We start from the raw sequence: 22,920 nt of genomic DNA, 5'->3' as shown, positions 1-22,920 counted from the left end.
AAAAAAAAATCAATCAATGAACATTTTAGTATCTGTCACTTATTTTGCAATTTCTTGGTACAATGACAATAAAAGGATTCTGATTATTGCTTAAATCCTAGGTTCCCAAAGTGGGGTACGGGTACCCCCAGGGGTATGCAACATGGGGGTACATGAATAAAAAATAAAAATTGTAAACTAGAATATATATCAACCAGCGGTCAGGAGCCTCCAAGCATTGCCACAAATTACACATCAGCTGATGTAAGAGTAACCATGGTGACAGAGAAATCTCATCAAAAAAGCACAAATATGACCAGAGCTACATTACCTATTGACATTTCTTACAGATTATTTTTTATTATTATTATACATTCAGAGACAATTTTTCCTGTAGGGCTGTGCAGTAGTAGGGGGTTTCATGGCTTCAGGTTAAATGTCTGAAGGGGAACAGGACTGTGAAATATTGGATATTGTTGTTGATCCATGCTTTGTCTAATTTATAACTAGAAGTGAAAACTTAAACACATTAATGTTGAAATTGTTCGTTTTCCCGCATAAAACCTGCGGCGTACTTGTGATCGAACAGGTCCGTATTTGGCCCTTGAGTTTGACAACCCTGATCTAACCCCTGAGTAATGGATTTTATCCATTAGTTAACATACATGCCCTCAGAAAAAGAAAAAGAAAAAACACATATATATTGATATGAACAGTGAAATAAACAGGAGAATAACTACCAGCCTTCTTATACAGGCACAGAAAAATAGTGACAGCTTATTTCTGAAGGCCTGCAGCTACACTATCACAGTCTGGGATTGAGTGCATTTAGTGCACCAGCATTGGGGAAGCAGGATGAATCAGAATCAGAATCAGAATCAGCTTTATTGACCAGGTACAGTTTAGAACAATACGAGGAATTTGACTAGGTAGTTGCAGTGAAAGGAGACACATCAACACACCGGAGCAGCCATTTGCGGCGCCCACATATTTAGGTGAAAAAAGGGATCAATAACAGGAGGAGAGGAGGAACTCGAAGTGTCAGATTTGTGGCGAGTTAGCATCTGCTGTGTAGACACTTGGTGACGATTCAGAGCACTGAGAAGAAATGACTCAGAAAACACACACGCAAACACCATTTCCTCTCTTTGTCTTTGCTGCTGGAGACTCCACACGCCTCAATTGATGACAAAGCAACAAATATCAAGTCACATCATGTGAGGAACTCACAAGACTGAAGGAATTTAAGCAAGAAGTATTTGTTTTAATGCTCATACTGGTTGTCGTCTCCATTCACAAGCACAATTCAATGTGTCACACTTCCTTTTACTGTTTTAAATGAAATTGTTGAAGTTTGTGTAGCCTGACACACATTATCCATGCAAAGTCTAATTCCAGATAGGAAGCTAATAGGTGGGACAAGAATATTCCGTCATTCAGACGCTTTGTTCTTGTTATAATTTAGCTTTCCTTGGAGCAAACCGTTTAATGGCTGTGTTTACCATGTGACAGAGGGAAGAATAGAGAAGAAAGTCCACCTTCACCAGTTTCATCTTCACACAGCTCTCCTATTTTTAAGTAGCCCAGTTTGATGTCTATTCTCGAACCACTCCCTGACAGTGAGAAAATGAGTCTTCCTCTGCGGAATGGTGCGTCTTTGCTCCAGGCAGACATGGTGAGGCTGACACAAAGGAACCTCTATGGCACTTGGCTGTGATGAGAAAGAGAGTGTGGAGAAAACTAAACACACACACACACACACAGGCTGCTGCAGAAACACTCAGTCAGTCTCCTTCGGCAATATAAGGGAGAGATGCTGCAATGCTACAAAAATGTTACCTTTGTTTTGAAAGAACCTTCACACGTCATGGTAAACAAAGGTGTTTTTTCCCATGCGTTTAGGTTCCCAGGTCGACTGTTCAAGCCTTATAATAAAGTGAGTCAAACTAATATGCAACAGTGTAAAAATTAGGACATTTAAATGGACCATTAACACATGATCTTTATGCTGTGTGTAAGACCAATGATATCATTTCAGCATCCCTGCCTTGTATAGTTTGAGTTCTAATTCATGGAATTATATTATCTGTGTAAAGATTTAAGGATTTTTTTTTTTCCTCTTCATAGTGACATCTCTTGGTGCTTGACCTCATTCTTCTGAGTTTTCCCGTATCACCCTATAGTGATCAAATCTAAAGAGAAAAAAAAAAAAGAGTGCAACTTCACTACTTCAATTATTTTTAAATATTTTAAGGTTTCCTTTATTCAAACTACTTTTTTCAGGAAATTCACTTAGATCTCCCGACATGTTCCGACTGCCAACTGTCAGTCTTCCTCAAAGGCATCTACTGATTGCTTTGATGTGTCCTTATGAGTTCTTTCTGGGCGTGGCCAACTTGAGAATTTTCTGCCTCTGAGGACGTGTCAGGAGATTAAAGTACATTTTGTGATAAAAGTTGTCTGAATGAATGAAACCTTAGCACATTATCAAAAAAAAAAAGAAAACAAAATGAACTTTCTGGAATTATCAATCATTTTGAGGTTAATAAACAAAAGGCAGAAAACGTAGCAGGCAAAAACAGACCATCTAAAGCACGTGACAAACTCATGGTCCGGTTGCCAAATCCGGCCCGCGGTAGAATGTAAAAACATGAACCATTGTGTAAATGAAACTCAATAATTGCAGGTGCTCACAGTTTTCTATGTGCTTGTATCACATGATTGCTGTAATTGTTTTATGTTAAGCTGTTAAGAAATGCAAAATTCTCACAAAATCCTTCAATTATTCTCAAATTATTACATAACATTTCCTTTAATTAAATTTAAATTGGTCACAAAATCAAAAAAAAATTTAAAGTGACGATTCTGTTGACATCTTTATTGATATATTTCTTCCATATTTAGTATTTTATATATACATAGAAGTGAAAACGTGTGAAAATGTGTAACACTACATTTTCTTTTTTTTTTCAGTGAAAATGTGCAAAAATACTAAAGATGTTTTGAAGCAAATAGTTTAGACTCAAATTGTCCTCTGAATGATCAATATCTTCTGATGAATGTATACATTAACTTCATTTTTCATCTCTACATTTAATTTTGATATTAACTGGGTAGAATATTGTGATATCGAATCGTGATCTGTATCGTATTGCAACATCCTTGCCAATACTGTACTCACCCCAACAAATAAGAGGGGAAGAGAGAGCAACAGAGATAATCTTACATGATCTGCTATAGTTATTTATAGGGAGGCACTAAAAGGGTTAGTTTGTCCAACTCTGACTCGAGCACATTATATCTGGCCATGACATATTCTATTTTTATTTCAGAAGGGTCCAGCTTTAAAATTAGATTTTAAAAAAAGCAGCGTCAAAAACATTCACGTAATCCAGGATTTGGCAGATGACACCTGTTTTGATTGTGATCAAATGTGTTACTTTATTATAATCCAAACTAGTTTTATTAGTTGAATTACTTCACAATTTATTATTTTTTTTGCATAAACTCCACCCTGCCAACTTAAGTCTGAACAATGTTGTTTGAATTGGGTTTAGACTTTTGAGGCCACCCAGATCATTGCATTAAAGTTCCACTGTGTACACACTCAGGGAGAAGCACGCAGGCTCCCACTCCCTGTGGGAGAATGAGGGTGGAGTCATGTTTAAGGTTAAAATCTGGGAAGTGGGATTTCCCTGATGGACTGACCGCAGAAGATGACACGTGAATTGTTGCCTTGAGCTCCAAAAAAGTATTACATTTTATAAACAGATGGAATGAAACTAGTAAAAAGTATGTGTATAACTTTCTACTCCATTTAATGTTAGAAACAGTCTTTACTCTTTAGATTAAAATGTATTCACCTTGTCTGGGATTCATCATACAGTATGTGTTTTAGTCTTAAAATATGTTGTCTTTAAAAAACAATCAAGCATTTATTGCCCCCTGCTGATTCAAACTGGCAGTACCACAATTAAAACTTGAGAAAAGATAGCCTAATGTATAAAAATAATTTTAAAAAAAATCACCAGGGAAAAATCTTGAGTCTTTATTTGCATTTAAATAACAGACTGCAATACACAATTTAAAAATGTTTACTCTGTAAACATTGAAGAACAATAATAAATTGTTCACATAAGAAATTTTTCCTCGTAAAATATTGACGATATTTTACAGCTGTTGCTCAAACATTCATCATTTGGTATCTTGTTGAATGTTAAAGCACAACATAAGTTTTAAGTTTTCCTTCTGATGTGCAAAATGTGGATGTCAGGACTGCTAAACTCTTGGTCTTGTTTGTTTGCAGGAATCCTCTGACAAATGAAGTCTTTGTGCAGCAACTGCAAAAGAGTTGATAAAAAAAAAAAGAGTGATTTAAAAAAAAAAAAAAAAATGTTTCCAGCTTATAAGACTAAAACAAACTTACCTCAAAAAACTGTTTTTCCACTTTTGGATTGACACCCTCAGTGCGTTGCTCGTAGCAGCAAATGATGCATGTCTCAGGTCCGGACAGAAGCTTCAAGGTCTCCACAAGTGGAACAATCGACTGTATTAGAAATTTGTTACAATGCAAATTAATTCAATGCATAGAGGAGGGGTTCTGGCTACAATATTGCAACAAAGTGTCTATTGATACGGAAACTAATCAATAGCTTCCAGGACTATGGGTATATTTTCGGATGGCCAAGTGGTCTAAGGCACGGCACTCAAGGATCCTTTCTTCCTCTAACGTAGGTTTGAATCCCACGTTTGTCTTTTTTTTTTAAATTATTTTAACACGGAAATTCCACCTTTAAATATACATATACAAAAAAATAAACACTTTAGGGTATTTCCTGGGTTAGGGTTAAAATAAGAGTTAGCGGGGTAGCTAAAACTAAATATGAGCTAAAATAAAACTGACGGAACTTTAAGTCACGTGGTGCACCCATCACGTCACCTAAACTGGCCAATGAGGGGCGCTGCGTATGAAAAGACTGGCAGTCTATTCATAAGTTGCCGTATCAATAGCCACGGCAATATTGTAATTACTGATTACATGCACATACCTGCTCATAATAGATGCAATCTGCCATCAAGATATAGTGAGGTGGGGGCAAGAAATCAGCCATATCCTCCCCCCTTCCAAAACACACAAAACAGATGGACAGCATGTAATTGACTATGCAGCTCATGCAATCAATATATTCACGCATATAACTGGAATTACAAACCATTTCAGTACCTTGGCAGTAATAGCTCCGCTGGTGACTAGTGTTTGATTTTCTTGAATATTCACCCTCAGGAGGGGCTGCAAATCCTCCAGATCTGTCACTATAACTTCAGCTCTGGGAATTCACATGCACACACACAGAATGCTGGGTCGTACTCAAATACACGCACACATGCTGACATGACACTGATCCACAGCTCTTACCCGAGTGTAGCTGCCATCAGCCCCACTGCTCCTGTTCCCGCTCCGAGCTCCACCACCGTCCGCCCGCTCCACTCGTTCACTGCCGAGGAAGGCTCGTAAAACTGCTCGGTCTCTAAATACTTGGCGAGCACAATTGCCGCGTCCCAAACCACACAACCAACGTCTCCCATGTAACACTGTTTAATTCTCAGGGGAGGGCCGTCGTTTCTCTCTATTTCCCTCACAAAATACTCACTAATATCTGTGCTAGCCGCCATAGTGGCCACAACCGGAGGTAGCTACGCAGCACTTCCGCTTTGATATTTTCTGCAGTAAAAGCTTAGCTCAAAAGCTGAAAAGCGTAACAGGAAGTATTAACACACACATTTGTTTGTTTATTAATTTAGAAAGTCGTACACTGGAAAAGAATAACAGGCTTGGTAAGCTGCTCAGTGGAGTCTCTTCCTATAAAGGTCGATTTGTGTCTTTATTATTTAAAAAAACAACTATTCAATCAAAAATAAATAATTTCAATCTAAAAACGTGTTCAAATTGGGGGGAAAAAATTAAAACCCAAATAAGTGCATTTTAACCTTTTTTTTTTTTTTTTATTAAATTTACATTTGTCAATGAAACATTTACATGTTCATCCAACGTCCACATTTTTTTCACCTTCACACGAACATGTTTTGTACGACTGAATGACACCTGTTGACATTTTATTTTAAGAACAATGTTAGATTGTTACCGCCTTTAGTTTTTTTGGCCCGCACGCGCCTCTGGTAGCCACAGACGGAACCCGAAGGAAGACGTGACGTCATGACGCTCCCTGTCGACGTCGTCCAATCAGAATGGCGGGAGTTTTAGGTGACGGTTGCCCGCCTTTTCTGCTTTATATGGCTTTAATAACATATTTCCATGTTTGAATGAATAACTTTGTCCGTGTCTCTGTCGGACTTTAAAATGTTAGGCAGCACCACCGAGTTCATTAGCAGCGGGGAAAGTCCCAGGTTCAGGCCCAACTCGGGTTTACCTGTGGCAGAGCGGAGTCGACTGAATGAAACCACGTCCTACGGTCCCGCTTCATCTTCATCCCAACGGAGTCTTCATCAAGGCAGTCCGAGCGACTCAACCCTGCCCCGAACAGACGCAGGTCTGCCTCCGGGATGCTAATAATACCAATTAAGCTAACATTAGCTATTTACTCACTAACACTGCACTGAGAAATTCGATAGAATACTATCATACATTCAACAGTTTTATTGTTAAACTGTGCAGTTATTCAACACATAATATATGAATGTTTTTATTTGTCTTCTACACGTCTTTATCTTGTCTCTTTAGGGCACATGTATCAAACTCATGGCCCGGGGGACAAATCCGGCCCTCTGGAGCATCCAATTAGGCCCGCAGGAGAAAACATCATTGTGTTTGAGCTGGGCAAAAAAAAAAAAAAAAAAAAATTGGTAGATCTAATTTGTAGATTAAAACGATTTTTATTTAGCAAATTCGAGTTTTTAAAAAAACTTCTTTATTTTTTCCGGACTTTTTCGTGTTCAGTCCTTGTGGGTAACCATAGCGCGATGTGAGCCAGCCCCCTCTTTGTTTGCATTTGTTTTTTTATTCACACTATGCTGAGATGCTAAGGGAAGAGTTTATTTTTTTAGTTGTAATGTTATAAAATATGTAGTTATCTGATTTCTTAATCAGTAAATTTAAGTTACTGTGAAGTTGCTGTTGCACTTTTGCTTAAACCTGGGTTAAAGCTTGAAATTGTTGAATGTCAGAGCCTCATTTATTTTTTTATTTTGGGATTGTTTTAGGCATTTTAACTCTTGAGGACAATCACAGCAATAAAGTTGCACTTTTGACAATATATCTGATGTCTGCACTCATTTTTAAGTGTAAAAAAATCGAATCGAATCACAAACTTTTCTTTAAAAAATCATAGATTCTCTTTTTTAAGCAAAATCGCCCAGCCCTACATTGTGTAAATTAAACTCAACACTCTTGGTTCTTATATTGCATGATTGCAGTAATTTTCTATGCAAAACTGTAGGAAAAATACTAAATTCTTACAAAATCCTTTAATTTTCCTCAAATTATTACATATTGTTTCCCTTAATGATAGAAATTGGTCATAAAATCTAGTGAAGATCCTCTTGGGACTCATATCTATCATTTATTGTTTGGATATTGGTGGTTGCTTACATATTTTGTATTTTATGTATACGTGGAAGTGTAAACTCGGGCACAGTAATGCTGAAATGACTTTTCGCTTAAAATCTGGCCCACTTGAGACCAAACTGCTCTGTATTTGGCCCCTGAACTAAACAGAATTTGACACCCCTGATTTAGGGCTTATTACTACTTTACAACAGAAAGAAAAAATGGTTTCCTTTCAAGGTTTAAAACAAAATAATTATGCACAAAAGGACATTATTTGCTAAAGTTAATTTAGAAACTCCAGTTAAAGCAGAACTAAGTAACTTTTTCACCTTAATAAATCCTTCTCATAGTTCCTGTGAGGGTAATACAAGTGTTTATGGGGTGATTGGGGGGTTTTCACCAACCCCCGCTGTCTGGCCAGAAAACCGCACTTGCAACTTTACAGCAGTAAACAGCAACACACAGATATCACACACAGTCGTCGCGGCGCCGCAACGTCCTGGCACGCTCACACACTTGCAACCTAGTGCTCCATCAGGCAGCACACACACAAATATTCATCTATCTATCCATCCATCCATTTTCAGAGCCGCTTTGTCAGCACACAAACACATCGCACACATTTCCACACTCCCTTCCAAACTAGAGGGCAAGGGCCCGATTTTGGTTCATTGGAGGAGTAGAGTAGCTTTATTCAAATTACTGTCATGACAGCTCAGATGAAGTGCAAGAAAAAAGACAACAGAAGGCAACACAGAATACCCAAACAACACCCAAAAAATAGTGCAATAAAGGAAATAAAATATGACAATCCAATAATAGAGGCTATATATAAATAGAAAAAATAGTACAAAGAATATCGATATACAGTATATTCAGGTATAATCCGTCCCACAAAACAATTTTGTGTGGTGTAAAAAAAGATCAGAAAAGCATTCATTGTTAACTAAAACACCTAAAAGTCTCATATAATTGTGTAACTGGCAGCTTTTAACCTTGGCTGATTTAAAATATGAAGTGCTTTCTCATAAAGTAAGTTTCAATATTTGTTGATAATCCAGCTATTTGTGGCCCCATGGTTACAATGGCTTTGACATTCTTGTCATAGATGGACCACTATATCGTTTTCTATTGACATGCTGCCACAGAAATCACATTTGTGTGTTTTTGTCCTCAGCTGCTCAGTACTACAACAACCTAAAGACGGGGAGAACAGCCCCATCACTGCTTCTAAGCACACCCGACAGCTCCTCTAGTTTCGGCCATGGAGCGACACCTAAAATCAGGAGAACCCCTTCATCTGCTGGGGCTGCAGGTACGCACCGATATCGATCCGATACAGCATCAGCACGAATCATGCATACTTTTATTACTTATTATGTAGTGTGGAATGCTAGAAAAAACTTGATCAGGTGATGTTACTCAAACAGAGAACAATAGTCAACAACAGTAGGTGTGAGAAAAACTGACTCATTTATTATTAACCAATTGGTTACATACATTTTAACATAATATCTACAGTATTCTACAATTTAATGAAATAAATAAAAAAAATTACCTAAATAAATCCAATAAAAACAAATTTTACTTTTAAAGTGCCAACAATTCATGTTCACTTCAGTTATTTTTTACTGTCAGTATATGGTGGGAACAACTGGGGGCGGGGACAAAAAATAAAAAACCGTATCGAAGTGCTTATATCGGAGATTTTAGATGCAGTCTGATAAAATCCGATATTCATTTTCTGGTTGATATCGGACCGATATCCCATATTAATATTGAATCAGGACACAACTATCTGTAGTTACAGGTGTTTCCAATCAGGTTGTTAATTTTTGCAGCAGCCAGCTGCTCGTCTGCATCCACCACTTCCGGGGCCTCTGTTATTATCGCCGTGGTGGAGGGTCGTGGTTTGGCGAGAGGGGAGATCGGCATGGCGAGTTTTAACTTAAAGAGTCCAGAGCTTGTACTCTCCCAGTTTGCTGACACTGGGACTTATGCAAAGGTAATGTAATAATGGCCTTTTTTTTTTTAGAAAACAGTAAATACTTAAATTGTTGAAAACCAAAGTCATCCCACTGTTGTATTTGATACTACGGAAGGTCATCAACAAGATTTGCATCCTGATGCCCATAGAGATAGTGATGCCAGACACAGCCAGCGACAAGGGGAAGAGAACAAAGCTGTTCACGCTCATCACGGAGAATTTCCCGGTATGACACATGAAGGAAACCATTAACTAGGGATTTCACCATTACAGATTTTCTTGGTACAAATAATTGCAATTTTATGATTTTCACAATTATTTATTGATTTCACACTACCATGAATAAGTCAGATCACATGAAAACTCCTTGTATGTCATGAAATGTAATTTATTTCCATCTTTGGATGCGCTCAAAACAAAATAATAATTCAACAATTTATGTAAACTAGCCAAAAAGTACAAAAGAAATTATGATCATTACATTGAAGGTGCTGGTAAATAAGAAACTAACATAAATAAATAAAATGTCTAGTTGAAAAAACATAAATATCAATGATTATATGAAAATATTAAACCTCATTGGGAATGTCTTATATACTGAATGTTTAGCTATTCAAATTATTTTAAATATTTTGTCCCTTGAACACTTGAATAACTTAAAATATTTGCATATAATCATTGATATTTATGTTTATACCATATATGTTTATACATGAAGATAATTACATTGAAGGTGCTGGTAAATAATAAAATGAATAGTTTTATAAACATAAATATCGATGATTATATGTAAATATTTTAAGGTATTTAATTGTTTATGGGACAAAATATTATACTGAATATTTAAGCTATTAAAATTATTTTAATAATTTGATTTTGGAATCTTATAAGGCCAGATAACAATAACGCATCTATTAATTTTGCTCTTTTAATTGTGTTTTTAAAGTAAATTGCTACAAATAATTTGAAAATGCTTTTAATATGCTATTAAATATTTTAATAAATAAAAAAATAATAATAATAATTAAAAAAAAATTTTAATGTGCTTTTAAATTGTTTTCTTTTTAATGTTTTTTTTAAATATTTTTTTATACTTTTAATTTGGTAAGAAATGAAAATGCTTTTATTGTGTTTTACTCATAGAATTGAGAAGCCAATAGGAGTTAACGAGAACTGTGGGCCTTTAGAAGATTACATTTTTGGAAATTGACGGTTTATAGAGAACGTTAAAATTAGCTAATTGTAAAGTATAATACAGCAATTAATCGTAAAAACGGGTTAATGATGTGATACACATTTTTTTTATTTCTCGCACTGTGAGTTGCTACTTAATTACACTTTGTTGTTTTCTTACACCTATGCACATTATATATCTGTCCAATAGTTGTGTTTAATGTCCGTCAGGGCGTGGCTTTCACTGCCGTACAAAGGAAGTATTTCAATGAGAGGAAAGGACTGGAGTACATTCAGCAGCTGTGTGCGACAGAATTCAGCACAGTTCTCATGGAAGTACAAACAAAGTAAAACCTCAGAGAGCAGTAACACATGCAAACACATTTACTGCTGCTATTTACTTTTTATAACTATTTTTCTTGTCCTGTTTAGGTACTATTGCTTGTCTGCTGCAGCTGCTTTACTGAAATACTTAGAATTCCTCCAAAACTCAGTCTACGCTCCCAAGTCTCTTAAAGTCGTCTTTAAGGGGAGCGAACAAACGGCCATGATCGACTCTGCGTCAGCCGCAAACCTGGAGCTCGTGGTGAACAATCGGGACCACAGGTTTTAAAAAAGAACACAACGAAACTTAAGGATGTTTTCTACACCGTGTGTGTGTGTAATCATCCTGTTTGAATCTTTTTCTTTCAGTCGAAGCGAACACACTCTTTTAGGCGTCCTCAATCACACAAAGACACCTGGTGGTGCCAGAAGGTTGCGCTCTAACATTCTGGAGCCTCTGGTTGATGTTGATACCATTAACATACGCTTGGACACCATAGAAAATCTGCTGCAAGATGAGGAGCTCTTTTATGGTCTGAAAAATGGTCAGAAACCAACACAAGAGAGTTTTAAAATGCTAAAGATTGTTCCATGAAACAGTAAAGACTTATTTTTTTCTTATTTCCTTTAGCAATAGGTCATTTCGTAGACATTGACCAGCTGCTCTCCCTTCTCGTCCAAATCCCAAAGCAGGAAACAGTATGTAAATCACATTCATTCATTCACTGATCTATTATTGTGTATATTATATTCTATTGTGTTTCTTGTTTCCTGAGGTACAAGTTGCTGAAGCAAAGATTTCACATGCCATTCAACTGAAGCACACACTTGATCTGGTTCCACAGTTAAGGGTCTGTAAATTAACCCACATCCTTCAAATGATCTTCTGATATTTTCAATGTATCGCATCAATGCGCGCAGTAATTTTTTCATATTGGACAAACAGGATACACTGAAGAACTGTAACGCAGCTTTGCTTAAAGCGTACAGCTCCGCCCTGGAAGATAACAGGTAGTGAACATGTCTAGATAAAGTCTGTGTTGTGTCAGAAAACCTTTGAAATTTTGTTCAGATTTCTTGCTATTTGACTAACATTAAAGCTTAACATTTATAGCGTTGATATCAGGGGCGTCAAACTCGTTTTAGAGCAGGGGCCAAATATAAAGTAGATTTTAGGTAGAAAAATGAGCAATTTCAACAATAATTTCCCCAAGTTTGCACTTTGATGTATGATTAATACATAAAGTATGTAAGGCGCCGACAATATCCAAGCAATGAGTGACAGAATTTCAATTTTTTACTTAATTTTGGGAAATTATGAGAAATCATTTCAAAATTGAGTCATTTGAACAATTTTTGGAAAATTGCCATTCTCCATATATTGTGGAGTTTCATTGAATTTGTGAATTTGGAAGAGCTGTGACATTTACAACTAAATTATTTGGTTTTTCACACAATAATTCCCTTTTTTAACTTTCCCCTGCGGGCCGAATTGGATGGTCTAAAGGGCCGGATTTGGCCCCCGGGCCTTGAGTTTGACACGTGGTTTATATGTTTCAAAATGAGGACAACATTTTTTTTTTCAACATTTTGTGTATGGGTTAATGACCTATAAGGATTTTTACCACATGGTATTTCATAAAATGGGCATCATCGGGCAAGGTTTGCCTGTATGTTATGATGGAAATTATAAAAGAAATACTTATACAGGACTATAATATAACTAAAATAAGGCAGAAAATTCATTTGAATCGATTCAGAGTAATTTTAACGATTTTTTCAAAACAGCAGTCATGGTATTTTGACACTGAATAACAGAATAAATTACAGAAGTAATTTAGGAAGTACCTAAATTTTTTTTTTTTTTTTTTTTTAATAATCAAAGTGAGCCCTTATATACTAAGTTTCAAAATATTTGGAATCTTTTTATGCATTTAAACCTTTTAAAATAAACACAGTTGGACAGAATATCAAGGTGTCACGTCATTGACCCACCACTACAAACCCAAATGCATTCATTTGTTACCGTGCCCCTCAGTTTGATAACATCATTTTATAACTACGTTGTCTAAAAGCTCACTATGTTTGTTTAAATCACAGATTCGACCTGATCCTTGAGCAGATCAAAACGGTGATCAATCCTGACACCACCTACCTGAAAGGCAGCCTGAACATGCGCACCCAGAAGTGTTACGCCGTACGCCCCAACATCAACGAGTTCCTCGACATCGCGCGCAGAGCTTACACTGAGATAGTGGACGACATCGCAGGTGTTCTGTGTTTGTTCCTACATTGAATTCAAAATGATTTTTTTGGTTGTTATAAGTGTCAATGTGCTGCCTAGGGCTGGTAAACCAAATGGGAGAGAAGTATGGATTTCCTTTGCGGACGAGCTTCAGCACAGCTCGAGGTTTCTTCATCCAGATGAAGCTTGAAGGAGGATTCTTACCCGACAACAAACTACCACCAGAGTTCATCAAGGTACAGTCAACTAACGCTGAGAAGAAACTGATATGAAGCAGACAAAATAACTCAACAAGCATCAGCAGTGTTTTAAAATGTTCCGTACAGGTAACCAAGCACAGGAACAACTACAGCTTCACCACCGCAGACATGATGAAGATGAACTGCCGCTGTGATGAAGCTCTGAGGGAGATTTTTCACATGTCTTATGTGTGAGGGACCATGTGCACGTGAATATATGCACGCATACAGTCTAAATCTATTTATAAGCACAGTGTAACATTGGCTTTACTGCAACTAATCTGATTATGTGTTTTAGAATATTTAACTTGTTTTTTTCAAGGGTGAGAATCAGTTTTTAAACTAAGGGTGTCCTGATTCATTTAATGATATCGGATAGATAGCATTCCGATATCAGCAAAAAAATGAGTATCGGATTATATTGACCTGTGTTACAATATTAATTCATCCTTCAATTATCCGACTCGCTTGCGCCTTTGTAATATATTGTTTTTATTGGATTTACTGAGGTTATTTTTCAGTCCTCAAATTTTTTTTTTTATGTATTTAATTCAATTGTAGAATATTCTTTTGTTTAAGGTTAAAATTGATTTAATCCATTGGTTAATAATGATAAATGGGTCTGTTTTTCTCATGATAATTCCAGCAAGTTCATTTTGTCTTCTTTATTGAAATAATATGTTAAGGTTTCCTTCATTCAGACAACTTTTTTCAGGAAATTTACTTCGATCCCCTGACATGTTTCGACTGCCAACTGTCAGTCTTCCTCAGAGGCATCTACTGATCGTTTATGAGTTCTTTCTGGGTGTGGCCAACTTTAGAGTTTTCTCAGACCGGCCACGCCCCCTGTCGCCTGATGGTCTCTGGAGAAGAGAGTGCCAGGTATGGGAAAGTAGAGAGAGAGTTGGTCACTTATAAGGAGTCAGACACATTAAAGCCATCAGTAGATGCCTCTGAGGAAGACTGACAGTTGACATTCGAAACATGTCATGGAGATCAAAGTAAATTTCCTAAAAAAAAGTTGTCGGAATAAATGAAACATATTATTCCAGTTTTTCCTCATACTGCTGCTCACTATTGTTTTCTGCTTGATTAATGTGACCTGAATAAGCCTTTTTTAACATTCCACACTACAAAATAAATAATAAGAGAACGTATGATTTTGCATCGGATCAGGTTCGTTATCGTATCAAAAGTGAAAAGTTGTATCGGGACACCCCTGTTTAAAACATTTTCATGCTTATTTGTAGAGGTCGGCCGATATGGGATTTTCAAAGACCGATACCGATTTGAAAAAAACAAATTCAGCCGATGGTCGATATCTAAAGCGATATTTGAGGCCGATATACTTTTTCTTAAAGCACATTGATTATGAAAGACAATTGAAACACATAAATGTATATATTAGAAATTAAATCAAATACATCAATAGAACTCTTAACATTTATTGAACTTTAAATATACCCGTACACAACCAAGTAAAACAAAAAGTACAGGATGGGTAAGTAGCAGTAAAGCACGACAACAATATACAATGTGCAAGTAGTCGGATTAAACTAAATATCTGTTTTAGGTATAACCACTCACTCATTCCCTCTGTTCTCAGCCACCACCATTATACCTAAGCTTCACACTTGTCACCATATGCACAACTACAACTTCACATCTCACTTTAAAATAATCAACTCTTCCCCACCCTGTACATTTCCTACCCTGACTCCCTCTTCCCTCTTCCCTTCCCCCTTGCTTAGGTGTAACACTGCCCTCTGTTTTTATATCTTCTGTATAGGTGTTTCTTACCCTTCCTTATGGAGGGCTGATGATGGTAATATATATATATATATATATATATATATATTTATTTATTTTTTCGATGGCAGATCTTGAAAAAAGTCCATATATCGGCCCAATATATCGTCTGGCCGATATATCTTATTTTAATCAAACGTGCTATCTCTTGGGTTCACTGCTCTATAATAATCTGTGCCCACTAGAGGGCGCTGTTTGTCAGATGTATTTTTAACTTTCATTTCCTTTGCACTAACCTGTCTCCTTACAGAGTGATATGTCAGCTGCTCAGCACAGTCCATGAGCACATTCACTGCCTTTATAAGCTCTCAGATGCTGTATCCATGCTGGACATGTTGTTGTCACTGGCCAATGCTTGTACAATTTCTGACTATGGTAAGTATATCATGTATGTGGGTGTTTAAAATTAGACGCCTTAGTGCAGCGATTCTAAAACTTTTTTGGGTGTTCCCCACTTTGTACGAAGGTGAGCATTCAAGCCCCGCCCTCACCCATTGCCCCCTTAATAATCCTGACAAATAACACATTTTAAAAATGTATTGAACCAACAGGGAACAAGTAACATCATGTTTGATGCACCTGCATAAAAAACACGTAATAAAAAAAATACTGTTGGAATCTGTGTCAAAATCTTAAGAAAACAAAAAAGGAAATTCAGTGCACGTATGTATGGAAAAGTAACTTCCTGTTTCATAATGCAAGTAACATATTTCATAAATAAATCAAAACTTAAATCTAAAACTTAAAAGTGCAACAGTCGAAAATAAAGAAACATTGTTTGCAATCTATGCCAAAAATCTTAGGAAAACAGAAAAGGAAATTCATTTATTAAAAGTTTGTTTATTGTTCCGCTTCACTTCACATGCTGACCTCAAGCATTATTTTTTTCTCTTTAGTTCCACGTTACATTTTATCCCCGGTCCATATCTAATGCAGTCTAATAATTTAAATTCTGCTACATTTTTAAGCTTTTCATTTTTACTTTTGCCTTTTATTGTCAACGAATAAAGGCATTTTAGAAGATTGGCATGAAATTAAAAAATGTGTTCCTGTTTGTCGCGCCCCACCTGTCATACCTCCATTCCCCTCCAAGGGGGCCACGCCACACACTTTGAGAAGCACTGCCTTAGTGCTACAACCCTTTAGCAAACAGCTCAGTCACAATCTGCTGCTCTAGCCTCTCTTTATTTTCATGTCTGTACCAGTTGTGGGCAACAGCATCAGCTCCAACAGAGCCATGTGGGTGCTGATGGTGCTGGTGGTGGTGCTGCTGCTGCACACACTGAACCTCAGCTGTCTCAAAGTGTCTCTCCACAGACACGTGCTGACTGCTGGCCTCCTTCAAAGCCCAGCCACTCACTGTACTCAGATTACCTCCTTACGTAAGTGCTCTGATGCTGTATTTAACGAGACAAATCCCCCGAGCAGAAAAGATAACTCTCTCTAACTACTGCACACACACCTCTCAGATTGGTCAACATTCATTTCATCACACACACCTTTCATTTATTGTTTAACGACAGTCAGTAACTGCTTCATCCTGCTCCGCTGCCACCAATTTGACTGGCTTTAATGGGCCATTAGATGCAGCTTCCTAACGTAATACACTAGAGAAAGACTCAATAGAACACAAGGAGAACAACGTGCAAACTATTTGATCATTCAGCTTTTTTTAATGTATATTATAAATCCTGGTTGATCTTTAGGAACAACTACAAACAGCTAAACAACTCCTTAAATCACATTTGTCAAACTCAAGGCCCGGGGGCCAATTCCGGCCCTTTAGTTGAGGGCAGAGGTGTGCAACTTTTTTCACAGCAGGGCCGCAAAATGATTTTCTGATTTGAGGGCCACATTATCATTTAGAATAATGACCAATCTGAGCATTATCACAGGGAAGAACAATACGATTGTGTTGTCATTTCATGTGTTTTTGGTGTCATTTATTGTTTTGTTTAGTTTTTCGTGGTCATTTTGTGTAATTTTGTTCTCATTTTGAGCTTTCTGTTGTTGTCTTGTGTGTTTTTACTGTCGTTTTGTGTGTTTTTCAAGTAATTTAGTGTATTTTCCTCTCATTTCATTTGTTTTTTTTGCTGTTTTGTGTGTTATGAGCCATTTTTTGTGTTTTTGTTGTTTAGTAATTTTATAATTTTTCTCTCATGTGGTGTTGTTTTTTGTTGTTGTTGTGGTTGCCATTGTGTATCTGTCGAGTGATTTTATGTGTTTACGTTGCTTAGTGTGTATTTCTGTAATTTTTGTTTTTAACTCATTTTGTGCATTTCAGGGGCCGCTCAAAATGAGAGCGAGGGCCGCATGTGGCCCCCGGGCCGCCAGTTGCCTATGACTGTTTTAGAGCATCCAATTTGGCTCGCAGGAGAAAGTAAAAAATGACAGAAAAAACATGATTAGAATCAATGTGTAAAATGTGAATGATCAATTAATTTTATTGTAGATATCACGGTACCTCAAAAATACACACATTCAATGAAACTTTCAAATATTTGCAAAGGGCTCACATGTTTATATCACATGATGGCAGTCATTTTTAAAAGTAAATTGTGGAGAAAAAAAAAAAAATAGATTTTTTTCAAAATTCTGCAATTTTTCTCCAATTCTTCCACGAAGTTTCCCCTAAATAAATAAAAATGTATCACAAAATTACGTACATTTAGGTGATTTTGTCGGTGCCTTACATACTTTTCACATCATTTAAATGTGGAAGTGCAAATTAGGACATGTTATTGTTGAAATTCCTGGTTTTCCTACCTATATATAATGATAATAATAATGAGTGATCGTCAACCTTGTCTTTGTCTTAGTGCGTCCAGAGTTTACAGACACGCTCGCCATCAAACAGGGTCGTCATCCCATCCTGGAGAGGATCAGCGGGCAGCTCCCCGTGTCCAACAACACCTACATCTGTGAAGGCAGCAATTTTCTCATCATAACAGGGCCCAACATGAGCGGGAAGTCCACCTACCTCAAACAGGTGGCGCTGTGCCAGATCATGGCTCAGATAGGTACAGAGACTCACTGACAGAATTGTGTCATTAAACATTGACTTGTTTTTTTGTTTGTTCATATTCTGACTTGTCCTTCAGGCTCTTTTGTGCCTGCTGAATACGCCTCGTTCCGCATCGCTGATCAGATTTTCACCAGAATTGGGGTAGATGATGATTTTGAAACCAATTCTTCCACCTTCATGTTGGAAATGAAGGAGGTACGTCTTGTTTCGTCTTGATGAGCAGCACCGGGGTTATAAATGTAATCGCCTAATTGACGATTAATTACAATTATGGCGTGATGATCCTAATTGAATTGTAATTGAGTTAGATAATTTACTTTGTAATTGTAATTCTGTGGACATTTCTATGGAGCTTCATAAAAATTCTACAAAAAAAATGTTCGTTCCACTTTAATTAAATGCAAAACTGGGGAACCGTGTTACAGTTTATGGTTTACACATACGTAGTTAACAATAATTAAAATGTGTTTCATGTCAACTTTTCTCTTGATGATAGTTTTACCATTAGAAAAAAAAACCACAATTTAATCAAGGGGTATACTGATCCACACCAAAATATTAATACCAATGTTTTCATGGATAAGGAAGCCTAACAAGTTAATCAAGAAATGAAAAACTAATTTTATAAAAGATAATATTTTTTAGTGTATTTAACAGCTAATTTTAGACAAATTGACCCATTGTAATAAGAGATGCTAACACAAGAGGAAAGATAAGTTCTATAGTAGGGCTGGCCAATATGGACCAAAATTCATATCTCGATATTTTTTCTCAAAATGCCGTTATAAACGATAAAAATATCAACATGTTTAACTCAATAAAGTCTTATCATGAAGACAATTCTGGGTTAAATTTGCTGATTCAAAATGCACAGTTGCGCAATATGTGCCATCTTTGGCTTTTTCTCCTCTAAGGGACAGCACGTGTGAGTGAGTTCTGTTGTGTGGCTTGTTCAGGGGAAGGTCTGGTTTAGAACACAGTCGGTAATACATCTGTTTTTTTAATGCTGTTCTGAGAAGTCACGAAAGCAGCGACTCCTTTAACGAGTATTTTAATACAAAAGTTTTAAAATATATACCTCAGAAACAGAGAAATGTTGTAAAGAACAAAACTGTTTGACTGTACAAGTTAAAAATAATATAGATATATATCGATATAGGCGATATTGTCCATATATCTTGGATCACGATATATTGCCCAGCCCTATTCTATAGGGTTATTTATTTCAGGCTCAGTAAGTGTGGTTGATTGTAATTGATTGAACTTTTGTAAATTGAGAACGTAATTGTAATTGACTTTCAGGGGGAAAGTAATAGTTATTTTAGTTGTAATTGGAAAAAAATGCCAGTTACCATAGTCGTAATTGAACATGGATAATTGAAGACATAATTGTAATTGAAAAATGTAATTGACCTACATACAAACACACATGATAACTTCATTATTGTGCATGTCTTTCCCAAAGGTTTCTTACATTGTACACAATGCCAGTGATCGATCTCTAATCATCATTGATGAGCTGGGACGAGGAACGAGTGCTGAGGAGGGCATTGGTATCTGTCACTCAGTGTGTGAGGTGCTCCTTAGCCTGAAGGTAGCGTAGCAGTACACTGGATACATGGTGTAGTTCTGTTCTGACACTCCTCTGTCTACTTCAAACCAGATCTTTCAGATTCTTCTGCTTCATCACAATCGTTGGACTCTTTAATTATATTGTGCTACACCTGGTTTGTTTAAGGCGAAGCAGTTAAACAAATATCTTATAACGATATGTGCCCGCCCGTGTGAGGGTGTGTCCCGTTTGTCGGGCTTCCTTGCAGGCGTTCACTCTGTTCGCCACACACTTTCTGGAGCTGTGCCAGCTGGAGTCGCTCTACCCAAACGTGGAGAACAAGCACATGGAGGTTCAGCACACGCGAAGCAGTGAGACGGGTGCTGAGAACATTGTGTTCACGTACATGCTGAATCGAGGATGCTCTGACGAAAGGCACTATGGTAGAGGATTAGGAGAGTTGCAAGATATGGGGAGAGATTTGTCTAAAAAATGTTCACAAATATATCCATAATTTTCACGTGTTTTTAGATTTTTCACATGCGTAATTTGTGTCGATGGTGTTTCTGAAAAACATGTAAAAAAGATTTTCACGTGTTTATTTAGATTTTCACGTGTTTTTAGATTTTCACCAGTTTTTCCGATTGTCACTCTTGATTTTAGTTTTTCGCATGTTTTTTTTTAGATTTTCACGTATTTTTTTTTTTACGTGTTTTTCTGATTTTCAGATTTTCACCTGTGTTTTTTTAGATTTTCACGTGTTTTTCAGATTCTAATGTGTGTTTTTAGATTTTCGCCGGTATTTTTTTAGATTTTTACATGTTTTTCAGAAACACGATCAACACAAATTATGCATGTGAAAAATCTGAAAAATACATGTGAAAATTGTGGATATATTTGTGAATGTTTTTTAGACAAATCTCCCAAACCAAGATGAATCTTAAACAAATTTGTTGACTTGAAATTAACTTAAAGGCCTGTTTTTCTTTCCTCTCCAGGACTGAGAGCAGCAGAACTGACAGTGTTGCCTAAAAGCATAATACAGGAAGCTAAGGAAATCGCCACTAAAGTTAGCCAACAGCTATTGGTAGGATTCACAATGATTTCTCCCACAAATCACCAACCCCAGTTTGAAATCAGATTGAACACCTGAGAGAAAGAAGCTCACATATCTTTGTAAATCCTCACTTTACAATACAAGACCAAGAAATGTTCTCCATTACAGGCTCAACATCACAGTGATCCGGACACTCAGAGACAGAGAGCTGTGCACAAGCTAGCCCACCGTCTCCTGCAGACAGCCAGGAACTCCAGGTTGGATTCTGACAGTTTACGTGTGTATTTGAAAGGGCTGAAGAGGCAGTTTGAGGCCGAGCTGAAAGCTGCTGGGCCACCAGTGGCTTTGGACTTACAGGAGGAGTGAGCAACTCAGCCTTTCAGTACCAATGGGCTTTGATTGACTGAAAAAAACGTGTTTTATGGTTGTTTGTTATAATTAACATAGCATTAGACTGTTATTGAGTTGGAAGCTGTTCGGTGTATGTTTTAAGGTCAATAAAGATACTCCCCTCATTCACTATTGGTTGAAAACATTTTTTAGAGGTTGATATTATTTTGTAGTTTGTTTAAGGATGACTATAAACAAATTTACCTTGAAAATACATATTTTACTACATGTTCTAGCTCTTACAATTAAAAAAAGCTTTAAAGTAAATTACCTTATAATATCAGAAAAAAACAAATGCATTTCAACACTCATGAATACTGGAGCAAGTTACATGGAAATAATGCAGATGTCGACCCTGAAAAACAGGAACAAGCGGGTCTGAAAATGAATGAATTATAGTACGAGCTAACTGCTAATTACATGATTAAATTGCAAGTTGTGTGTAGTAGTACCATAAAAGGTCATATCACTCAGAAACCATTCAAATAAAGTAAATACAACAGCAGAACTTTAACTTGTACTTTTAAAGTCACAACATTCGCTGAACTGGCCCTCTGACTTATCCTTCATCGTGATAACAAAATGCTTTATTAAATCTGGTTGTTAGAATAAACAGGAAAGCAACATTAAATAAATAAAAAAAATGTCATCTCCTTCATATACAGTTATATACACAACAAATTTCACACACATTATTGTATACATAAGCATATACTGTATACAATTATGTAAATCTTCAAATCATTTATATTTGCAAACTCAGTCATTTACAAATCAAAACACTCAAACATTATAATAATAAACTTTATTAATAGAGCACGTATCTATGTTTGCTGGGGAATCTTTTGAAAATTAAAACAAAAATAACTTCCTTTATCGTTTTTAATTAAGTTACAGAATGAACAGCCTTGAAGAAGAAAATGAAAAGACGTTTCTCTTCATCCCTTTTAAATTAAATTATGGTACAGATTTGCTTCCATATGGAAGTAGATTTGTGTCTTTATTATTCAATTAAAAAAAACAAAAAACTTTTAAATCATTTTCAATCAACGAAAAAAAGTGTTGAAATGCAATTATTTGGGTCTCAAATATTCTTTTACATTTGAAAACGTTTTTTTTTTATTGAAAATATTTATTTTTGATTAAAGTAAACATTTTATTTGATTGAATAATAAAGACACAAATCTACCTCCATACTTATCAAAGTACTAGGTGCTGTGCATAAAAAAATGCACTATCAATAATAGAAATTACAATTACTGCAGCAAACATACACACAAATCATATCAATCAATTCAGCTGTGTGTGCAGGCTTTTCTATTATAACTAAGCCACTATGTATGTTTATTACTGTTATAATTCAATGAAATGTAAGTAAGTTATTTATTAAAATTTTCCCTTTTATTTAATTGTATTGTTTTCGAAATGATATTATGCCTTTGATTGTGTCTGGTGTTTCTACATATATTTCCTTAATTGAGAAAAAAGTTGTAGACTGGGAAAGTAAAACGCTTGTTGTCCGGCTGATGTGGATAGATTTACGAACCAATAGTGTGCCGAACGGGCGGGGCGTTCT

The 22,920-nt window shown here is 36.4% G+C and overlaps 2 protein-coding genes across 4 annotated transcripts; one reads left to right on the top strand and one right to left on the bottom strand.

Moving 5' to 3' along the window:
- The first annotated feature begins 1,375 nt into the window (after window positions 1–1,375).
- On the top strand, window positions 1,376–21,460 carry msh4 (mutS homolog 4). 3 transcript variants are annotated; one of them, XM_028438667.1, is made up of 21 exons: window positions 5,618–6,241; window positions 6,345–6,527; window positions 8,721–8,858; window positions 9,388–9,548; window positions 9,646–9,756; window positions 10,935–11,050; window positions 11,136–11,309; window positions 11,397–11,572; window positions 11,659–11,726; window positions 11,804–11,878; window positions 11,974–12,038; window positions 13,128–13,297; window positions 13,372–13,508; window positions 13,599–13,702; window positions 15,571–15,695; window positions 18,140–18,340; window positions 18,422–18,540; window positions 19,811–19,939; window positions 20,166–20,340; window positions 20,896–20,984; window positions 21,123–21,460. In XM_028438667.1, the coding sequence occupies exons 1-21, from the start codon at window positions 6,226–6,228 to the stop codon at window positions 21,318–21,320; spliced, it is 2,730 nt and encodes a 909-aa protein (XP_028294468.1). In that variant the 5' UTR covers window positions 5,618–6,225; the 3' UTR covers window positions 21,321–21,460. The 3 variants fall into 3 exon arrangements, with proteins under 3 accessions (XP_028294469.1, XP_028294468.1, XP_028294467.1); XM_028438666.1 differs by having other exon boundaries at window positions 9,385–9,548; XM_028438668.1 differs by lacking the exons at window positions 5,618–6,241; window positions 6,345–6,527 and adding an exon at window positions 1,376–1,915 and having other exon boundaries at window positions 9,385–9,548.
- On the bottom strand, window positions 4,015–5,876 carry vcpkmt (valosin containing protein lysine (K) methyltransferase). The gene is made up of 5 exons (XM_028438670.1): window positions 5,396–5,876; window positions 5,193–5,306; window positions 5,028–5,100; window positions 4,406–4,525; window positions 4,015–4,319 (listed from the first exon to the last, which is right to left on the bottom strand). Exons 1-5 carry the CDS (start codon window positions 5,650–5,652, stop codon window positions 4,215–4,217), a joined length of 669 nt encoding a protein of 222 aa, XP_028294471.1. The 5' UTR covers window positions 5,653–5,876; the 3' UTR covers window positions 4,015–4,214.
- Window positions 21,461–22,920: the final 1,460 nt, after the last annotated feature.

This window comes from Gouania willdenowi, chromosome 22 (genome assembly GCF_900634775.1).
Source record: "Gouania willdenowi chromosome 22, fGouWil2.1, whole genome shotgun sequence".
Lineage (NCBI taxonomy): Eukaryota > Metazoa > Chordata > Actinopteri > Blenniiformes > Gobiesocidae > Gouania > Gouania willdenowi.
This window is presented reverse-complemented; position numbering and strand designations above follow the sequence as displayed.

Excerpts from the sequence above, each read along its gene's own strand:
- vcpkmt (XM_028438670.1), bottom strand. The coding sequence starts at position 5,652 with ATGGCGGCTAGCACAGATATTAGTGAGTATTTTGTGAGGGAAATAGAG. Across the intron at positions 5,307-5,395 it reads CTGATGGCAGCTACACTCGG|AGCTGAAGTTATAGTGACAG; the intron begins GTAAGAGCTGTG and ends GTGAATTCCCAG. Across the intron at positions 4,526-5,027 it reads ATTGCATCTATTATGAGCAG|TCGATTGTTCCACTTGTGGA; the intron begins GTATGTGCATGT and ends TTTCTAATACAG.
- msh4 (XM_028438666.1), top strand. Across the intron at positions 20,341-20,895 it reads CTCTGACGAAAGGCACTATG|GACTGAGAGCAGCAGAACTG; the intron begins GTAGAGGATTAG and ends TTTCCTCTCCAG. Across the intron at positions 20,985-21,122 it reads AAGTTAGCCAACAGCTATTG|GCTCAACATCACAGTGATCC; the intron begins GTAGGATTCACA and ends TCTCCATTACAG.